The 17123-nt window shown below is 46.5% G+C and overlaps 2 protein-coding genes across 5 annotated transcripts in view; one reads left to right on the top strand and one right to left on the bottom strand.

The window, feature by feature from the left end:
* PI4KA (phosphatidylinositol 4-kinase alpha) overlaps positions 1 to 17123 on the top strand; it is a 127049-nt gene that overhangs the window by 60725 nt on the left and 49201 nt on the right. The window lies entirely within an intron of this gene.
* SERPIND1 (serpin family D member 1) lies at positions 1777 to 10318 on the bottom strand. The gene is made up of 4 exons (XM_058532060.1): positions 9421 to 10318; positions 5915 to 6188; positions 3331 to 3475; positions 1777 to 2633 (listed from the first exon to the last, which is right to left on the bottom strand). Exons 1-4 carry the CDS (start codon positions 10298 to 10300, stop codon positions 2442 to 2444), a joined length of 1491 nt encoding a protein of 496 aa, XP_058388043.1. The 5' UTR covers positions 10301 to 10318; the 3' UTR covers positions 1777 to 2441.

The following is a 17123-nucleotide window of genomic DNA, read 5'->3' as shown; positions in this document are numbered from 1 at the left end:
ACTAACATTTTTTAGGTCATAGACCCGTTTGAAAGCTATGCCCTCTCCCTCCATAGAAATGCATCTATTCACAAGGAATAGGAAGTGAAGTGGGAGAAATCCACGCAGGGCCCCCAGTTAGGAACCCGTGGGCTAGATGCTGTCTCAGATGCAGACAGTAACAAGAAGTCCTTACCTAGCTCTTGCTAAGCACCAAGCACTGATCTTGACCCCTTCCAGGCATTAACTCAATCCTCACAACATCCCTGTTATTAAATAACAGGCACTGTTATTATCCCCGTTTTACAGATGGGGAAACTGATGCACAGAACTTGCCTTAAAATCCCATAGCTACTAAATGTCGGAGCCAGGATTCAAACCTAGGCAGCCTGGCTTAGGATGTGTGCTCTCAATTAATACTGTACTGCCTTGAAACACAGGTCAGCTAGTTTCTGAAAGAGGGGATCCGAAGGCCTTCTGAGTGGATATGAGTGAAAGAAAAGTGTGCAGGCCGGAGGGCTTTGGCCTGTGCAGGGTGATGGAGGAGCCTGGGCTGGCTCTAGCAGAGGTGGAGCAGGCCACATTGGAAGCGAGGCTGTTGCCATTTGGATAGGGGACAGGCATGGCAAAGGGATGAAGGCAGTTTTTTGAGATAGCTGCATTTAGGAATGGGAGGAGCAAGAGGAACCAACAGTAAGGACATACAGGACAAGCACCAGAAAAAACAGTGTTGAAGCCAACTGGAGAAGGAACTGAAGGAGTGGGTCATTAGCAGCCTCAAGTTTCAGTGAGAGGTCAAGAGAGTGTGACAGGGAAGGCCTTGGCCTCAACCCTGTACTGGTCAGTAGATACTGGAGGCAGGGGCTCTGGCGCAGAAAGTTGGGATGGGAGCAGGTGGAGAGGGTTAAGCAGCGAAAAGCAGGGCCTAGGTTTGAATTCAGGCCTGGGGCAGATCACTTCTCCTCTGTGAGCCTTAGTTTCTTTAGCTGCAAAAAGGAGGTGATAATAGTGTAAACCTCCTAGAGTTGGTGTGAGATAACCTGGGGGCACACCCATCACAGTGACCCCTACCTTGGGGAGCACTCAGTGCTCCCCTTTTGCTGCCCCCATGACTGATATTGGTCTCACTGGGTCAGAAGTCCTCTGTGACAAGACTCCATGTGTGGCACTGGAATCAGGCCAACGTACACTTGAACCCTGGCCCTGCAACTCACTGCAGCGGCACCTTGGACAGGTTTTGGCGCCCTGCCAAATCTGGTCTTGTTCCTCTGCAGAGAGAGGAAGAGGAAGCCTCTCCTGCAGGGCTATGGGGGTCACAGTCAGACAGCCCACACACACAGTGCTTGTGATGCTCTCCCTGGCATGGCCCATCATCCCTGACGCTGCAGAGGCGCTGGCACTCTTGAATTCTGAGCAGCCTCTTTGGATTCCACTTGTCTTACCCAGGTAGCGAAGGATCTGGAAACATATTCTTCAGATGTTACTTGCTCTCTCCAACCAGGCCCACTACAGGAGCATGCCTGAGAGTCTCCCTGCGTCAAGGGGTGAAAGCGTGCCACATGTAAAGACTGGCATTTCAGGAATTGCCACACAGCCCCGTCCACAGCAGCCCTGCCCCCAGGACTTAGCCACACTCACCACTTCCTGATCCTGAGAATGTGCCCTGCTGTAGTACATGGGTCACTGTGGAGAACTCAAGTTATTCTGTCAACCTCTGTCATTCCTGGGCTTGTCAGCTATTTTGAATTTGGCCTTTCTTAGTTATTTGAGGTTCAAAAAATAGAATTATAACAGATGCACAGTAAAAGTGGTGATATTTATTTATCTCTAGGGTGGAAGGCATGGCCGCGTGTACACACTGTCCTCTGGGCAGCAGTGAGGTGACAGCAGGAGTACAGATTTAGCATCAGTTCAGAAGGTTGGGCCTTGAGAAAATTAAGCCCTAATGCCCAGGGCACCCCTTGAATGTCAGGAGGTCACTTTTCCCCTGGGCATCGGGAATGGTGCTAGCTGTGCACCATCGTTGGGAGAGGTGAAAAATTAGTCGTGCAGCTCACTTCTGTGTTCTGTGTTCAGATGAGGAGCCCTGGGTGAGAAAGGCTTTGAGTAATAGAGCCAGATATGCAAAGATGGGTACTGCAGGGGAAGGAGGTGCCCAGGGAGGCCCCCAGTGGTTTGCTCTGAGGAGCCAGTCTGTATGTTGCTGACACCCTCTAGGTAACGGCTGACTCGCCACAGGAACATTTACTTCTATGAACTGACGGCATTGTTCACTATGCAGAATTGATTCCAGCAAGCTTTTCAGTTGTTTGTAAATTTCTTTTCTCATATGGGCCTTGATTTCAGAATGGTAGGATAAACCACAAAAGTCATGATGCCAAAACATCTCCATTCTCATTGATAGGGTGGAAACAGAATTATAGAATGCCCCCAAAACACTTGAAATGCCCAGACCTCCACCTTTAAGACTTGGTGGGGTTTGCAACTCTCCCCATGAAGAGCAGGCAGCTGGTGCGGTGCTCATAGATGAGGAACAGGAAGGGGCGGTCGACAGTAAAGCGGACTTGGGTGGACAGCGGCATGAACCCCACTGTGGTCACGGCAGCAGCTTGAGTGCCCTCCTCATTCACTGTGATGATACCTTGATGCTTGAACTGTTTCAAAATGGAAAGGAATGTTGTCAGATTCCGTCGGCTGGCACACACAGGGATAGAGGATACAGTGGAGTCTCATCTCATTTGGGGAAAGGACCAAAAGACCACATACAGGGCCCAAACCATAGCTGGTAGAATGGCCCTTGAAACTCTCTCTAATCACCTGTCAGGGACAGAAATTGTGCTTAGGGGCCGTGTTACGTAAACAATACTTATCTTCAGACTCGAGCATCACAGTCAGTCTTGGCAGGGGTCACGGTATGAGCAGTCTGCGAGCCAGGACAGTGGCTCCAGGCCTCATCTCCTTCTCACTCTCTGGGGCGCACTGCCAGGAGACGGATGGGGCCTGGATCTGCACATTATTTGAACTGGTGGCCTCTCTTTTTTGTGGAGCACCTATTGTTGGTGTGTTAAGTTCATTGTGTAGGTAGTGCAGTGTCTCTGCATGTATTTAATGGGTCTTTCATGATTCAACTGGGAGTAGCTATTTCATGGAGTGGACTTTCTGGTGTCAGTAGGAACAGGGCTTACCCCCAGGCTGATCCCTGAGACCACCCTGTCCACTTAGCATCTGGCAGACGCAAGGAGAGCAGACCCAGCACCTCCCCAACCTGTGAAGTCAGGCTAGGTGGGAGGAAGGCTGTGCTGGGGGCAGACCCTGGGGAGGGTGCAGAGGGCAGTCAAGGGGAGAGGTTACCAGGTCGATGATGATCCTGTGGCCTGAGATTCCCGCCATGTTGCTGTTTTTGTTAAACAGTGCTGTGACCCCCATTGACTTCAGGGCCTCCACCAGATTATAGTTCTTCTCCAGCTTGAATTTAGGCAGGAGAACCTCTCTCGTTCTGGTCAAAGAAGAAAAGGAGGCCCCGCCCAGATTTATTGACTCACAAGTTACAAAAGAATCACATTTTTCCTTCAAATGTCCACAACCTACCCCTCTCTCCCCCTCCCCCTTGGTTGTGTTTATCACAAAATTGACACAGCACTTGTTAAAATTCATATCCTGGTATAGTAGTCCCCCCTTTATCTGCAGAGGATATGTTCCAAGACCCTCAGTGGATGCCTGATACTGTGGTTAGTACTGAACTCTGTATATACTATATTTTTTCCTATGCATACATACTTATGATAAAGTTTAATTTATAAATTAGGCACAGTAAGAGATTAACAACAATAACCTCTCTTTGGCATATCTGAATTGCCAGCATCACTACTCTTGCGCTTTGGGGCCATTATTAAGTAATATAAGGGTTACTTGAACACAAGCTGTGATACTATGACAGTCGATCTGATAACCTAGACGGGTGCTAGGTAACTAATGGATGGGGAGTGTATACAGCGTGGATCTGCTGGACAAAGGGATGATTTATGTCCCAGGTGGGACAGAGTGGGATGGCACAAGATTTCATCATGCTACTTAAAACAGCGAGCAATTTGAAACTTATGGGTTGTTTATTTCTCAAATTTTCCTTTTAATATTTTTGGACCATGGGTGACCATGGGTAACTGAAACCATGGAGAGTGATAAGGGGAGACCACTGTACTGTCAGTTGAGGATTTTGGAAATACCATCTCAATGTAATTCTAGTTACTTAAAATTGAATTATAGTTACTGTTGTAACTATACAGTAATTTCCTCAACACTGTGTGGTTCATGTCCTGTCTTCTAGGTCAGCAGCAGAACTATTACTGGCTTATGATTTGAGAAGGTATCTAAAATAGTTCTCTTGTTTGGGTCCCTGATTTCAGGTGTTTCTTATTAATTAGGGAGTGGAATACTTGGTCGGTGTACTTAAAAAAAGAACCCCTCATACACCAGACAGTGTTAAACATTCTCAGTCCTTGCCTCAACTCATTCAGCACTTGACTGGACGAACAGCAACAAGTGCCTTTGGGGCCAAGTCCAGCACTCATGGGGATAAAGAGATGTCAGACATGGTTGCCCTTCTCAAGAGCTTGATTTCCTTTTGGCAAGCCAAGACTCACATATTTAAGCAGCAAAAATGCAAAGATGGTACATTAATGTCTGAATGACTAGAATAGATCTGACCGCTGGAGCCACTTGGGAGGGGTGTGGAGGAGGGGCTATTCCTGTGGCCTAGAAGGCTGCCCACAGCTTGAGAGAGGAGGTGGGCCCGCTGCATGAGCAGAGACCTGGAGGGGGCTCCGAGTGGGGGCCTGATAAATGGAGTGTGAGACTGTGGTCTGGCTGGAGTGCCAGGGGGCGCCAGGCAGGAGGGGAGGAGAGACGAGAGGAGGAAGAGGAGCAGAGCAGGCCAGATGGGGGCTGTGTCTTTGGGCCAGGCCAAGAAGCTGGGCTGTATCTTGTGGGTGAGGGGTCCACAGAGAGTTTATGAGAAGAGGGGGATGGAGATGGTGTCTTGGGAATGCTGTTCTGGTGGCCAGTTCTGGGGTAGACTGCGGAATGGAACGGGCAGGCTGGTTAGGCCTCCCCCGGCTCAGGGTACAAGGTCATGGGCAGTGAGGTTAGGAAGGAGGTAGCTACGGAAGGGACACGTTTAAGGAGAAATTGACAGGGCTTGATGACTAATTCGATACCTGGCCATGTACCTTCCCTTAAGAGCCTGCTTTTCAGTTTGTTGCATTTCTTTGTATTTTTGTCCTTAAAGGACACCCAAACCAAATTCTCTTCTTAATATGAGCCTAGCCAGTATCCAGTAAACAAAAATGTGACTTCTCCATTCCTTCTGCCATGATCCAATAATAATCCTAGTAAATATTTAAAACCTGTAGTTTTGACTATGGAGTAATAAATAATAGTAGAGGAAAATCATGAATGATAATGGTTTAAGAGGACCTCTGGATTTCTTAGGTAGGGAAGGGGAGTGCTCATCTTTGTTGAATACCTCCCAGGTTCCAGGCTCTGTGAGGGATGCTCAACATCACTTTTCTGTATATTCCCCACAGTGACCCTGGGAAGTCATAGAATCATGCCACTTTTACGGATGATGAAGCTGGGGCTCAAAGCCACAGAGCAAGTACGTGGCAGAGCCGGGATTATTTCCAAACTGGCTCTAAGTCACCTGTCCCTAACTTCTGAAACTGTCATTATGGAGAGCAGGTGTGTTTCTCACAACTGCTCTCTGATTGCCTCTCACTGAGCAAGGAATTTGGGCTGAATTAACAGAGTGGCCCAAGATGGCAGTTCTTGGGTATTTTTGCATTCTTCACCATTCTTCTTAAAATGACCAAAGTTCCAGTATTCTTCAGTTCCCCCAGCCTCCCCAAGATAAAAAGAACAAACACTCAACCCGAAGTACCTATTTGTCATGCTTTTTTGCCATCTCTCCACCACCTGGGGCGTCAGCTGTGTCTCCAGGGTCTTCATCCCAGACAGCTTGTGTGGGACCACAATTAGCATGCTGATGCCCCCCACATACTCCAGCTGTAGGACATCGCAGTCCAGCTCCTGGTCATTTGCTGCCAGGAAGTTCCCCTTGGTCTGCATCATGGAAACCTTAACTACCTCTCTTTCATTCAGCCGGAAGTTGTGGTTGTGGGTCATTTCCACTGGGAATTTATTCACCCAGGATCCTGTCAAGTCAACAGAAATAAGGCTTTTAATAAAATGTTCTTCTAGAACACATGTGAGTGTGCATCAGAAACCCCTGGAGGGCTTATTCAAACAGACTGCAGGGCCTACCCCCAGTCTCTGATTCCATAGGTCTGGTTTTGGCTGAGCATCTGCATTTCTAACAAGTTCCCGGGTGATCTGATGCTTCTGGTCTGGGGACCACACTTTGAGAACCACTGTTTTAGAGAATTCTAAGGTCAGAATGCTAACATACTTCTAGGAAGGGTGATAATGGTGGAGAGGTTAAATAGACTGGAATGAATTCTGGATTAGATTCTGACACTAGTTGTTTGACACCTAACTTGCCTGGGCCTCTACTTGTTTGTTTGTAAAACAAGTAGCTTTGAGCTCATGTCAGCTCTGTGTTGATGGCTTTCTTCCCCCACACTCTGTGATTCTCTAGTGACTAGCAAGACCATTGGTGATGCAGCGCTGCTGTCAAGATCTTCCCTTTAGATGTAGGTGCCATGCTGTGTATTGAGGAATAAGTACTTGTCTATTTTACTGTAAGATGCTAGTAACTAGTAATGATGGACGACTAAGAGTTGAGAACTGGCAGTGTGCCAGGCATTCTTCTAAGCAGCTTTCCTGTATACCTTATCTTCTCCTTCTAGCGGCCATATGAGGGGGGTGCTTGATATTAGCCCCATTTTACAGATGAGGAAACAGAGACACAAAGAAGTGAAGTGACTTGGTCAAGGTTTCTAGCTGGGGGGTAGAGTAGTTGGGATGAGATAAGCAGGAGGTTCCTTGGCAGGTTTAAATACCGGACAGCCTCCACCTGCCTGTGATGGGAGCTAGATTTCCTTCTCCCTGAGCTGGCCTCCACCCAGGGCTTCCTAATGTCAGCACTGTTGACATTTAGGCAGTTCTCTCTGATAGGGGCTGTCCTGTGCATTGTAGAGTGTTTAGCAGCATCCCTGGCCTCTACCTTCTAGATGCCAGGACCGCTTTCCCCTCTCCCCCAGGTTGTGACAACCACAAATGTCTCCTGACATTTGCCCCAGGAGGAGAATTTCCCCCTGGTTGGAAATCACTGCTTTTCCTGGTTCTTCTGGGGCAGAACTGTCCCCTGGGATACTTTCCTTCTGACTTTCTCCTGAGGCCCAACCTCTGTTTTTATTGTGCTCTACAAAGTGGTTGTAACATTTGAAATTAAAATCAAATTAGTAACAGAGATTTGGGAGCTAGAGATTGAAATAATTCTTCTAGACTCTCCTCTCCTTTGGTAAGTGTCCCTGAAAGACTGACTGCTACTAGCATTTCATCTCTCTGATTCCCAGCCCTAAATTAAGTGACCATTCCAATATGATGTGAAAGGAAGCACATATATTTGCCACTTCTACACTTTGGTGTGGCATTGGTTACTACATTCAGGAAATTTTAAACCGACTATCCTAGTTGTTCTCCTGCCCCTTGCTGGCAGGGATGGCTTGCTGCTGTGTTTCTCTGCCTGCTCCTGAACACCCAGCCAGCCTAATGCAGTGGCTCTCAGTGTCCGGTGGTGCCCCACAGACTGGTAGGACTGGGGGCTTCAGTGCTGCCCCGATGTCTTCCATTGGCCTGTTCTAAAGTCATTCCTAAACATAATTTAATTGCTCATAGAAGTAAAATAAATGTCACTAGCAATATCGTACATACTTAATATACCATATAATATTGGAATCTACAGTTTTATTCATCCAAGTTCATTGAGCTCTCACCACATGCCACGCACTGGGCTCAGTGTGGCATCACTGTTTCTTGCAATGCTGCCCCTGGCCCTGTCAGGTTAGTTGTTATCATCTCCATGATCAAGGTGAGAAAACTGAGTCACAGGGACAGTGGATGACTTGCCCCAGGCCACACAAATAAGGAGTGGTGAAGCCAGGACTTGACAGCAATTTGCTCACTTCCAAAACTTGTACTGATAGCCAGTAATAAAAAGGATATGTGTGTGTTCATTGTATATATTGCTTGTGTGTCTCTGTGTTTGTCACAGGCTTGCTAGAGCCTCAGCCTTTGGTTCTACCCACTACGAGGCCTGTGTTGTGCCCAGTGTTTGAGGGGGAAGCCCAGGAGTCCGGCTCAGCCTCCAGGCCATTCCTGCGGTCTTGGCTTCTTCGGCCCTCCTTTGTCCATCTGGCAGAATGCCTGCCTGGCACAGCTGCTGGGAGGCCTCAGCTTAGGCACAGAGCAGTGTATTGGCAGGTTGGGGGGCGCTGGTCCCACTGCCCCACAGCAGCAGCCAGGAGACGGCCTCTGTCTTTTGCCTCCCAGGGCTGCTCTAAACCACACTGGAGCTAACTAGTCAGGAAGCATGGCCTCCCAGACCTAGCTGGTGCCTGCTGATTTTTGGTGGCAGAGAGGAGAGTGGTTTGTGTTACCATGACTAGCTGTGAAGCAGACCCATTCCTTGTGTCTGCCCTCCAGCTCTCCAGGATCGTAAAGTAGACGTTTCTTCTGGTTCAGGTCCCCATGAGAGCATTTTAAAGGAGAAGTCTGGATTTTACAAATCTATGCCCATTTATTTCTAGGACTCCAGGGGTCTTGTGTGTGTATAGTGTGTATGGGAGGTATTCTCATTAAAAAGTGCCTTCGTGCCTAGTCCAGAACAGTTGCTCCAGAAATAAGTTTATTCCCCACTTGCCCATTAGTGCAGAAGTATCCCAAAAAGGAGCTGTCGGTGTTTATGTCAGTAACTCAGGCTGAACAGTTTTCAGACACCTTTCTTTAGCCTTTCACCCATGTTCCTGCTTACTGATAATTGGGAAAGGAAATGAAAAAACTGAAATCCAGGCTGGCCACAGGCTAAAAAGGTTTTTGCGTTATTTATTCCAATTTAACAAAGCACTAGAGATGGCTTGTCTGGGGCAACCTGGGCTCTGCCCCTTACTAGCTGTGCCCATGGAGTGTCAGTTTTCTTCTCTGTACCTTGGTGGCTCCATCTGTAGAATGGGGACACTGGTAACAGTAACTGCCTCCCAAGGTTGTGGTGAAGATTAAGGGAGCGTACAGTGCAGAGTTAAGGCTCACTAAGTGTCAGCTCCTACTGTCACCTCACCGTGATCTTCCCTGTCCCCGTGAGCTCACCTCGTGTCTTGGTTTCCTGGATAAATCAGAGCTAGAATACAGCTCTTGGCATGCAGTCCACCTGTGTACTAAAGGAATCTGTCATGAGTTTGCTTTCAGAAACATAAAGCTGTTTCTTACCTTTAAAGTAGATGCAGTTTAGAATCATCATCTGCGTAGCTGGGTCTATATTCTCCAGAGCATCTTTTATGAGGCCCTTGGTGAGCTTCAGAATGTGGTTATTGGTTTTCGATATGAAGGCAGGGTCTGAGAAGTCAGCTGCCTGGGCCTCTGCAAAGTAGTACTCTCTTACTTTAATTTTGAAGTCATCCAGAATTGGAAATTGCTTCTGGACGTAGAGGTCATTGACTGACCGCAGTGTGTACCCAAAATTCCTCCTGAAGAGGCGATGAGTCAGTTTACGGAAGAGATTGTGAATGGTCGTGATCTCATACTTGCTGCTGGCATTGACAAAGTCTTTAAAATGCAAAATCGAGTGCACTTGTTCATGAGTCTCTCCCTGCAGGCCCAAGGAAATCATTCCCATGGCCGTAGAAATGCCCACAGGGGCTATGAAAATGTTGTCAAAAGGCTTGGCCTGCTCCTTCAGTGCTCGGTAAAGGTTGAAAGCAAACTTTGCATTAAGGATGTTAAGACGCTGGATCCGGCTCTTGCCTTGGAAGAGCTGGAGGATGTTCCCAGCACTGGCCTCTGAATCTGTCGGTGAAACCGCGTCAATGATGTCGATGTAGTCATCATCTTCACTGAATATCTTCTCCAGATCCAGATAATCCTCATCCTCCTCCCCCTCTATGATCCAGTCGTTGGTGACCGTGTTTTCCTTGTGGAAGTCAGCAGGGAGAAGGGGCATACTCAGGTTTTTGCTATTTAACTGCCCCCATTGGGGATCCACAGACTTAGAATCTTCCCCTCCTTTCTCAAGCTGATCCACCAGGCCGTCGTTCCCAAACACAGATGTTAGGATGAGAGAAATGATGAGGGAGTGGAAGGGGCGTTTCATTTTGGCAGCGCTAAAGCTGGGAGGGAGAATGACACTATGAGAGACAGCCTGGCAGACCCTCCCCGGCAGTGCTCCAACGGCAAGTTCCTCCCAGCTTTGACTCGGGAAGATGCCCTGGGAACACAGGTCCTAACCAGTTTAGGATTATGGACTTGCAGAGAATCTGGTGAAGATAAACAGATACTCAACGTTTTGTGTGGACCCCTAGATGAGAATCTCTTCTTTAAAGGTTTGCAAAACTGTAACCTTCTAGAATTTGGGGGCTCAGGGGCCTTGGGGATTTTCTTTTTCATTCATTCACTAAACTTTGTCTCCTATCTCCAAACAACATATTAGGCACTGGAGGCACAAAGGTCTCTCCCACCAAGGGGCTCACCAGTCACTTGGGAACAGATGCGTAATAAAGCGGGCCTCTCATAAGGATGCTACCAAAGCAGGTGGGGGTGCGGAGCTGGGTTGCAGCTCTGCCTTCTGTGGTAGGAGCGGGGTGCTGGGAACGTCAGGGAAGCTTCACCAAGAGGTGGGGCTGGAGTGGAGATGTTGAACAATGTGTATGGGCCGCTGTGTATGTTTTCTGAAAACAAATATCCTAAAGGTATGTGAAATTTGTGCTGTTATTTGGGGTTTAACTTGCATAAGATTTGGAACTTGTCTATAATGTAGAGGCTTCCTCGGGGCCTAGTGAGTATGGGTGGTGGCCTGTCTTTCTCCGCAGCCCTGGAGGCTGTGAGGTTATATGGCTTGCTGCAGGTGTACTTTTTTCTTCTTTGTATCTGTATCCTTTGTATCTCCTTGTATCTGCTGCTATCAGGAGGAACTTTCTACTTAACTGCTTCTAGCGTGGGGTTAAAGTAATCTCACTACGTGTATAAGGTCTGTGTGAGGGTACTGTCAGGAAACTCTTACTAAAGGCTTGAGGGGCATTCCCTTTATTTAAGTAAACAGGATAAGTTTTTAATACATACCCTGTGGTAAGCCTGTCTTTATCTACTCATCCCCTGCCTCGTTCCAAGGAAGGGTTTGACTTGACTTATCAAATCTGCTTTGGCTGCCAAATGGCTTTGTCTTTCTCTTGCGTACTCCTTGGTTATTAATTTCATCCTGGGTGGATGAACTGTTATTTCATGCTTCTGTGTTTTGCCAGGACAATGACAGTAGGTGTTTATAATGTTGTACCGTCATACATGATCCCAACATCACTTCTAATCACCCCGGGAAGAAGAGTGTGTCTTGTTAAGTTTCTGTGTGTGTGACCATCTCCTGTTAGATAGATATTTGAGGACCAGAATATCTGCTTCCAGTCTAGGCCAAATAAGAATCACTGGCTCCTGTTAAGTAAATATTTGGACTTGTTAGGCCTAAAGATGGGGCTAACTGTACGGATACCCCCCTTGAAATGCTGTCAGTTTTCTTAATGTTGATGATGGCAGTGATGGAGTGTTTGCTGGATGCCAGGCACTGTACAAGGAACTTTGTCTATGTAACGTAACTTCCTCCTCTCAGCATTTTACATATCAGGATAGTGAGCCTTACGTCGCTATAAGCAGCAGTGGCTAGATTGGAACCAAGTTGGGAACCCTCCATCCCCTCGTGTCGAGCGCTCTACCTGTTTCCCTGGGAGTGCTAGGACTAGTTTCTCTGCCTCTAGTCTCCCTCCTTGGGTCTTCCCCTCCAGTACTGTTAAAATAATCAGTTCAAACACTGTTCTAATCACCACCAAAAAAGCTTTGAATTGCACATTTTGGAGAGGGAAAGTCACATAGTTTCTGACTTTGAAAATGTCTGCTGTCTTTTCCTACCTCCACCCCCAGCACCTAGCTGAGGCTACAGTGCCACACATGTAGCCTGCATACGTGGAACAATTTCTAATGTCTGTGGCTGCAAATAGAACTGGGCCCAGTTTCCAGATAGAATTGGGCATGGGTACTGATGGCAATACACTTTAAAAAAGTCAGAAAAGAAGAAAGTAAGCAACTTGGGGGAGGTCTCCTTGCTAGGCTGCATATGAAAGTATCCTTCTCAGATAAAAATAAGGTTAAAAAAAACCCAACTTGAATAAATAAGAGTTCAGGAAAAGGAACCTGAGAGCAGATAGGGAGGCAAAGGTGAAGACATTCATATTTTTTTTCCCTGCATTCTGATAGTATATTTGGAAGCTTCTTATGCCTTGTTCCTGCATTATATGCTGAAAAGCCAAAATAGTTTTCATTACTCCCTTATCAGAGGAAGGGTTTCTATGGATTGAAATTAAGGATCTAAAAAGTAAATCTTGCTATTGTTTTGCCATTTAGTATAACGAGAATTATATAAGACATTTTAAAACTATCACTAGGTTGTGTTAAAATCCGGATTACTATCTTTGAGGAGAAGCGATATTTTTTAAAAGTAAATCATTCAAAAGTTTGTTTTTCTGGAAATTTCATATGGTGCTTTCTCGTGCTAATTGCATAGAGCAGAGTTGGACTTTTTGGTCATGAATCAGAGCATAACGCCTGGACACCCAAGTCCCTCCTAGCTGTTGTCTCCAGGTCCAAACAGAGCAGATGTAATGGGAGACAAGTAGCTGCCTGAAGTTTTAAAAATTTGTTATTTTGAAACAACTTTGAACTTATAGAAAATTTGAAAGAACAGCATAGAGAACAAACCCTGTATACTCTTTTCCCAGATTCACCAGACTTTTACATTTTGGAACAGTTGTTTTATCATTCTCTATATCTCTTCATATATATATGATGATATATATGATCTCTTCATATATATGTATATGAGTGTGTATACACACAGGCACACACATATACATTATATTTTTTTTAACAATTTGAGAGTAGGTCACTTACATTGTGTCCCTCTAACTTTTAATTCTAATATTTCAGGGAAAAATGACTAAGAACAAGGATTTTCTCATACATCATCCCAGTATAGTTATCCATTTCAAATAATTTAACATAGGTACAATACTTTCCTATTCCAGTTTTGTCAGTTGTCCCACTAATGTTAACTGACAGAATTTTATCATAGGCAGATTAAAAAATGAAAACATTTTTCCTTTTCTAAGATAGTATGGAAAGCTTTTGAATTTGTAGTTTGGAGAAATGAACCATTTCGTTACCCATCTCTAACCACCACAAATAAGAATTTATAATCCGCAGAAGTGTTGGGAACCAAACTCACCTCTGTGCTTCCGAGAAGTGGCGTTACAGAGATGAAATCAGCTGAGGTCTTCAGCGGGGTTTCAATGTGAACTTTGGTGCTGAGCTGTTGTTGTGTGTTTTCCAAAGTAAATATGTCCCAAATCAAACACCACTCAACTAGCTTTGTCAGCACAAACCCCCTCAACTGTATCTTTGATCACTGCTGAGTGACTTGTGACTTCTCAGCTCCAGTTCTGGTGTAGCTGATGTCTTGGGTCCATGACTGTTGCTGTGTTGACATGGTTATGGGAGCAGCCCTTGCTGAAGCCACCAAGACACTCTTCAGAGCTCTGGGGCTGGGATGCATCGGGGGTAGTAGTTGTAATGCTCCCCTGAAAGTAGAGGCCATTCGTTTGCCCTCCAACTATGAAGCCTTGCCCTGGCCTTCAGGGCTAGCACAGCTACTAGGCAGGTGTCCCTATCCTTCTGTGAGCTTGTTCTTCAGTAAAAAGTGGAGGAGGAGAATGAGATAAATGATTTATAGCATAGGGAGACTCTGGCATAGACCTTTCTTCAGTCAGGAGTCCCTGTGTTCTCTGCCAGAATTTGCAGCCCAGCTTTCCTGTCCATTGTAGGATAGATAAAGAATATTACTGAGCAGTGCTTCTCAAACTCAGGTCCACTTAGGCATTCACAAGGATCTGTGGGGCTATGGTCATTTTTATTTTTAATTTCTGTTTTTAATTTTGTAATCTAAAAAGTTATTATACGAATATTCTGGATTGTCCGCAAGACTGACTTACCGCAGAGTGCTGCTCCTTGATTTCAGTACCCAAGAGTGTTTGGTATTGTTGTCTCCTAAATCAAGGGCGTGACTCAGGGGAATCTGCAGGTGTGGGAGGGGCCTGTAGGGGGCGCCTGTGCATTGCTCCATTTGAGAAATGCTAGCATGTAAAGGGCTGTCCATTGTGTTCAGGACACAGAAAGTGTGGTTGGATGTGGCTCTGATTTAGCAAGTCTTCATCATGGGCGCCATCATGCCAGCTTGGAGAGGCTCTTACCTGTGTCTAGACTCCTCAGCAGGCCTGCTAAGCCCCACATGATCTGCTCCTGGCCAGCACCCTTGTCTTCGTCTCTGCCTTGTTCTTGCACTTGCTAAGCCTGGCCCCTGTCAGAGCCAGGGACTTTTTGTTCTTTGTGTGGAGCGTCTTCCTTCCCAACTGTCACGTGGTTGCTGCTCTCTCACAATTGGCTTCACTAGAGCTGCACTGACAGCCCTGGCCAGAATCCTGCCTCCCGCCTCACTCTCCATGCTTTCCCCTCTATATAAGGTTGTTGTGAAAATTAAATGAGATAATGTATGTGTGGACAGCACATAGAGTGGTGCCTGGCACACAGTAGTAAATGCTCAGTAAATATTAGCTATTATCACTTTTGTAGTATGTACATTTATTCATAGAAAAAATATGGAAGGAGACACAGCCAACTTTTATTTATTTATTTATTTATTTTGTGAGGAAGATCAGCCCTGAGCTAACATCCATGCCAATCCTCTTCTTTTTGCTGAGGAAGACCCGCTCTGAGCTAACATCTATTGCCAGTCCTTCTCCTTTTTTTCCCCAAAGCCCCAGTAGGTAGTTGCATGTCATAGTTGCACATCCTTCTAGTTGCTGTATGTGGGACGCCGCCTCAGCATGGCCGGACAAGCGGTGTGTTGGTGCACGCCCAGGATCCGAACCCAGGCCGCCAGTAGCAGAGCGCACGCACTTAACCGCTAAGCCACGGGGCTGGCCCCCAGCCAACTTTTAATATTGGAAATGGAAGATCAAGGGGAAAACTTTCACTTTTTACTCTATATACTTCTTTGTTGGAATTTCTTTCCTATGAGTATGTATTACTTTGGTTATTTTTAAACCAATAACCAGTAATGTTTCCTGCATATCTAGATTTCTGATTGTGTAACCCACTGTTGAAAAACTGGATTTCAGCCCTTCTTGACACTTGTGACATTTTTGGATCTGTTCCCCATCAGAGGTGCATGGTTTCAGCCCCTACTGCAAAGCAGTACCTTCTGTTGCACATACTCCACTGTTTTCTTTCCAGGTCCAAGGCTTGCCTCAGTTAGATATGTTTTCCAACTTTTTATTTTATTTTTTTATAATTTTATTTATTTATTTTCCCCCCAAAGCTCCAGTAGATAGTTGTATGTCATAGTTGCACATCCTTCTAGTTGCTGTATGTGGGATGCGGCCTCAGCATGGCCGGAGAAGCGGTACGTTGGTGCGTGCCCAGGATCCGAACCCCGGCCGCCAGCAGCGGAGCGCATGCGCTTAACCGCTAAGCCACGGGGCCGGCCCTCCAACTTTTTATTTTGAAATTTAAAGATATACAGAGCAATTAGAAGAACTGAATAATGGACATCCATATACGAACTACCTAGATAAAACAGTTAATATTTAGCCGTATCTGCTTAATTCCATGTGTGTGTTGGGTATATTTCCTGAGGTATTTGAAGGTGACATCACAAGACTTCAGCCCTGGGCTCTGGAGCTGCTCTTTGCCAGTTACATTTGGGAAAATCACAGTCCTTTTGTCATATAGATGTCCAGTCCACGTCAGATTTCTCCATGACTTCTTTGATAGCTTTTTTAGACATCTAGGATCCAGTCAGGGTTCACGCATTGCATTGGTTGTCATGTCTCTTTGAACTCCTTTATTTAAGTCTTTTTTCTCTGACCTTGATCTTTTTTGGAGAGAGCAGGTCTGTTATCTTGTAACCGTTTCCTGTCAGCCTTTGCCTTTCTTGTCTCGGAGCCAAACAGGACCCCTTCATCATCTTACGGCCCTTCTCTAGAACCTCCTGGCTCCTTTCTGTCTCTCCTGAAGCATAGGAATGTGTCCCTTGCACAGGATCCTAACCAGCCATGGCTATAGTGTGTCCATCTCAGGATGCTTCAGAGCACTTCTGGGGCCTTTTCTGATTCCACCATAGTCTTCCCTTCCTGGGGGTCAGGAGCCATCAGAGAGCAGGAGTCCACAGGGCACTTGCAAGCCCAAGTCTTTAGGAGGGAGCCAGGAAGTTTGCAGGGTGAGGAGTAGGATCACAAATCAAAGGTGGATTTTTGAGAGTCACTTTCTCTCACCTGTGCCAAAACCACTTTGTACCTCCCAGTCACGTGGAGCCTCTGATTCCGTTGGGAGTGAAACATTCTGGAAGCCTGACCTTTTCCATAACCACCAAAGGCAAGTTTTCCTTACCGAATACCAGAACTTCTTAGCCCACAAAGACCTTGAACACTGAGCCAAAGCTATGGTTTGGAACCCCATCATGCCTCCACTGTCACTTGAGACCTCATCCGAGGCAGGCCTATCACCTCAAAGTCAGTTAGTCCCACAGCCTCTTATTCTTAGACCTGCCGTCCTTGGCCACTGGCAAGCTGGAAGCCCCTCATCAATTGTGCTTCTGTGACAGTGTCCTGTGCGGCTCTGGGCTTCCTGCCCGGAGACGCTTCTGTCCACTGCTGCCCTCCCCAGTGCTCCTCCACCTCCTCAGCACCTTCCCAGAGTCCACCCTGTACCCCTCAGGTCTCGACTGACTCTCCCCAAGGACCCACTGTCCCAGTGGCTTTTGAGAAGCTGCTCCTTCTCTCACATAGCGTGTTGCTCAGCCCTGGGCCAGCACCTGCACCCTC

Source organism: Diceros bicornis, chromosome 35, assembly GCF_020826845.1.
Source record: "Diceros bicornis minor isolate mBicDic1 chromosome 35, mDicBic1.mat.cur, whole genome shotgun sequence".
NCBI lineage: Eukaryota > Metazoa > Chordata > Mammalia > Perissodactyla > Rhinocerotidae > Diceros > Diceros bicornis.
The sequence above is the reverse complement of the archived record's forward strand: the minus strand, read 5'-3'. Positions and strand labels throughout refer to the sequence as shown.

Bases quoted from the DNA above. Each gene is read 5' to 3' on its own strand.
- SERPIND1 (XM_058532060.1), bottom strand. From the start codon at position 10,300: ATGAAACGCCCCTTCCACTCCCTCATCATTTCTCTCATCCTAACATCT. The intron at 6,189-9,420 runs GTAAGAAACAGC...TTGACTTGACAG, and splicing joins AAACTGCATCTACTTTAAAG to GATCCTGGGTGAATAAATTC. The intron at 2,634-3,330 runs GTAACCTCTCCC...ATTTTGAAACAG, and splicing joins ACAGGATCATCATCGACCTG to TTCAAGCATCAAGGTATCAT.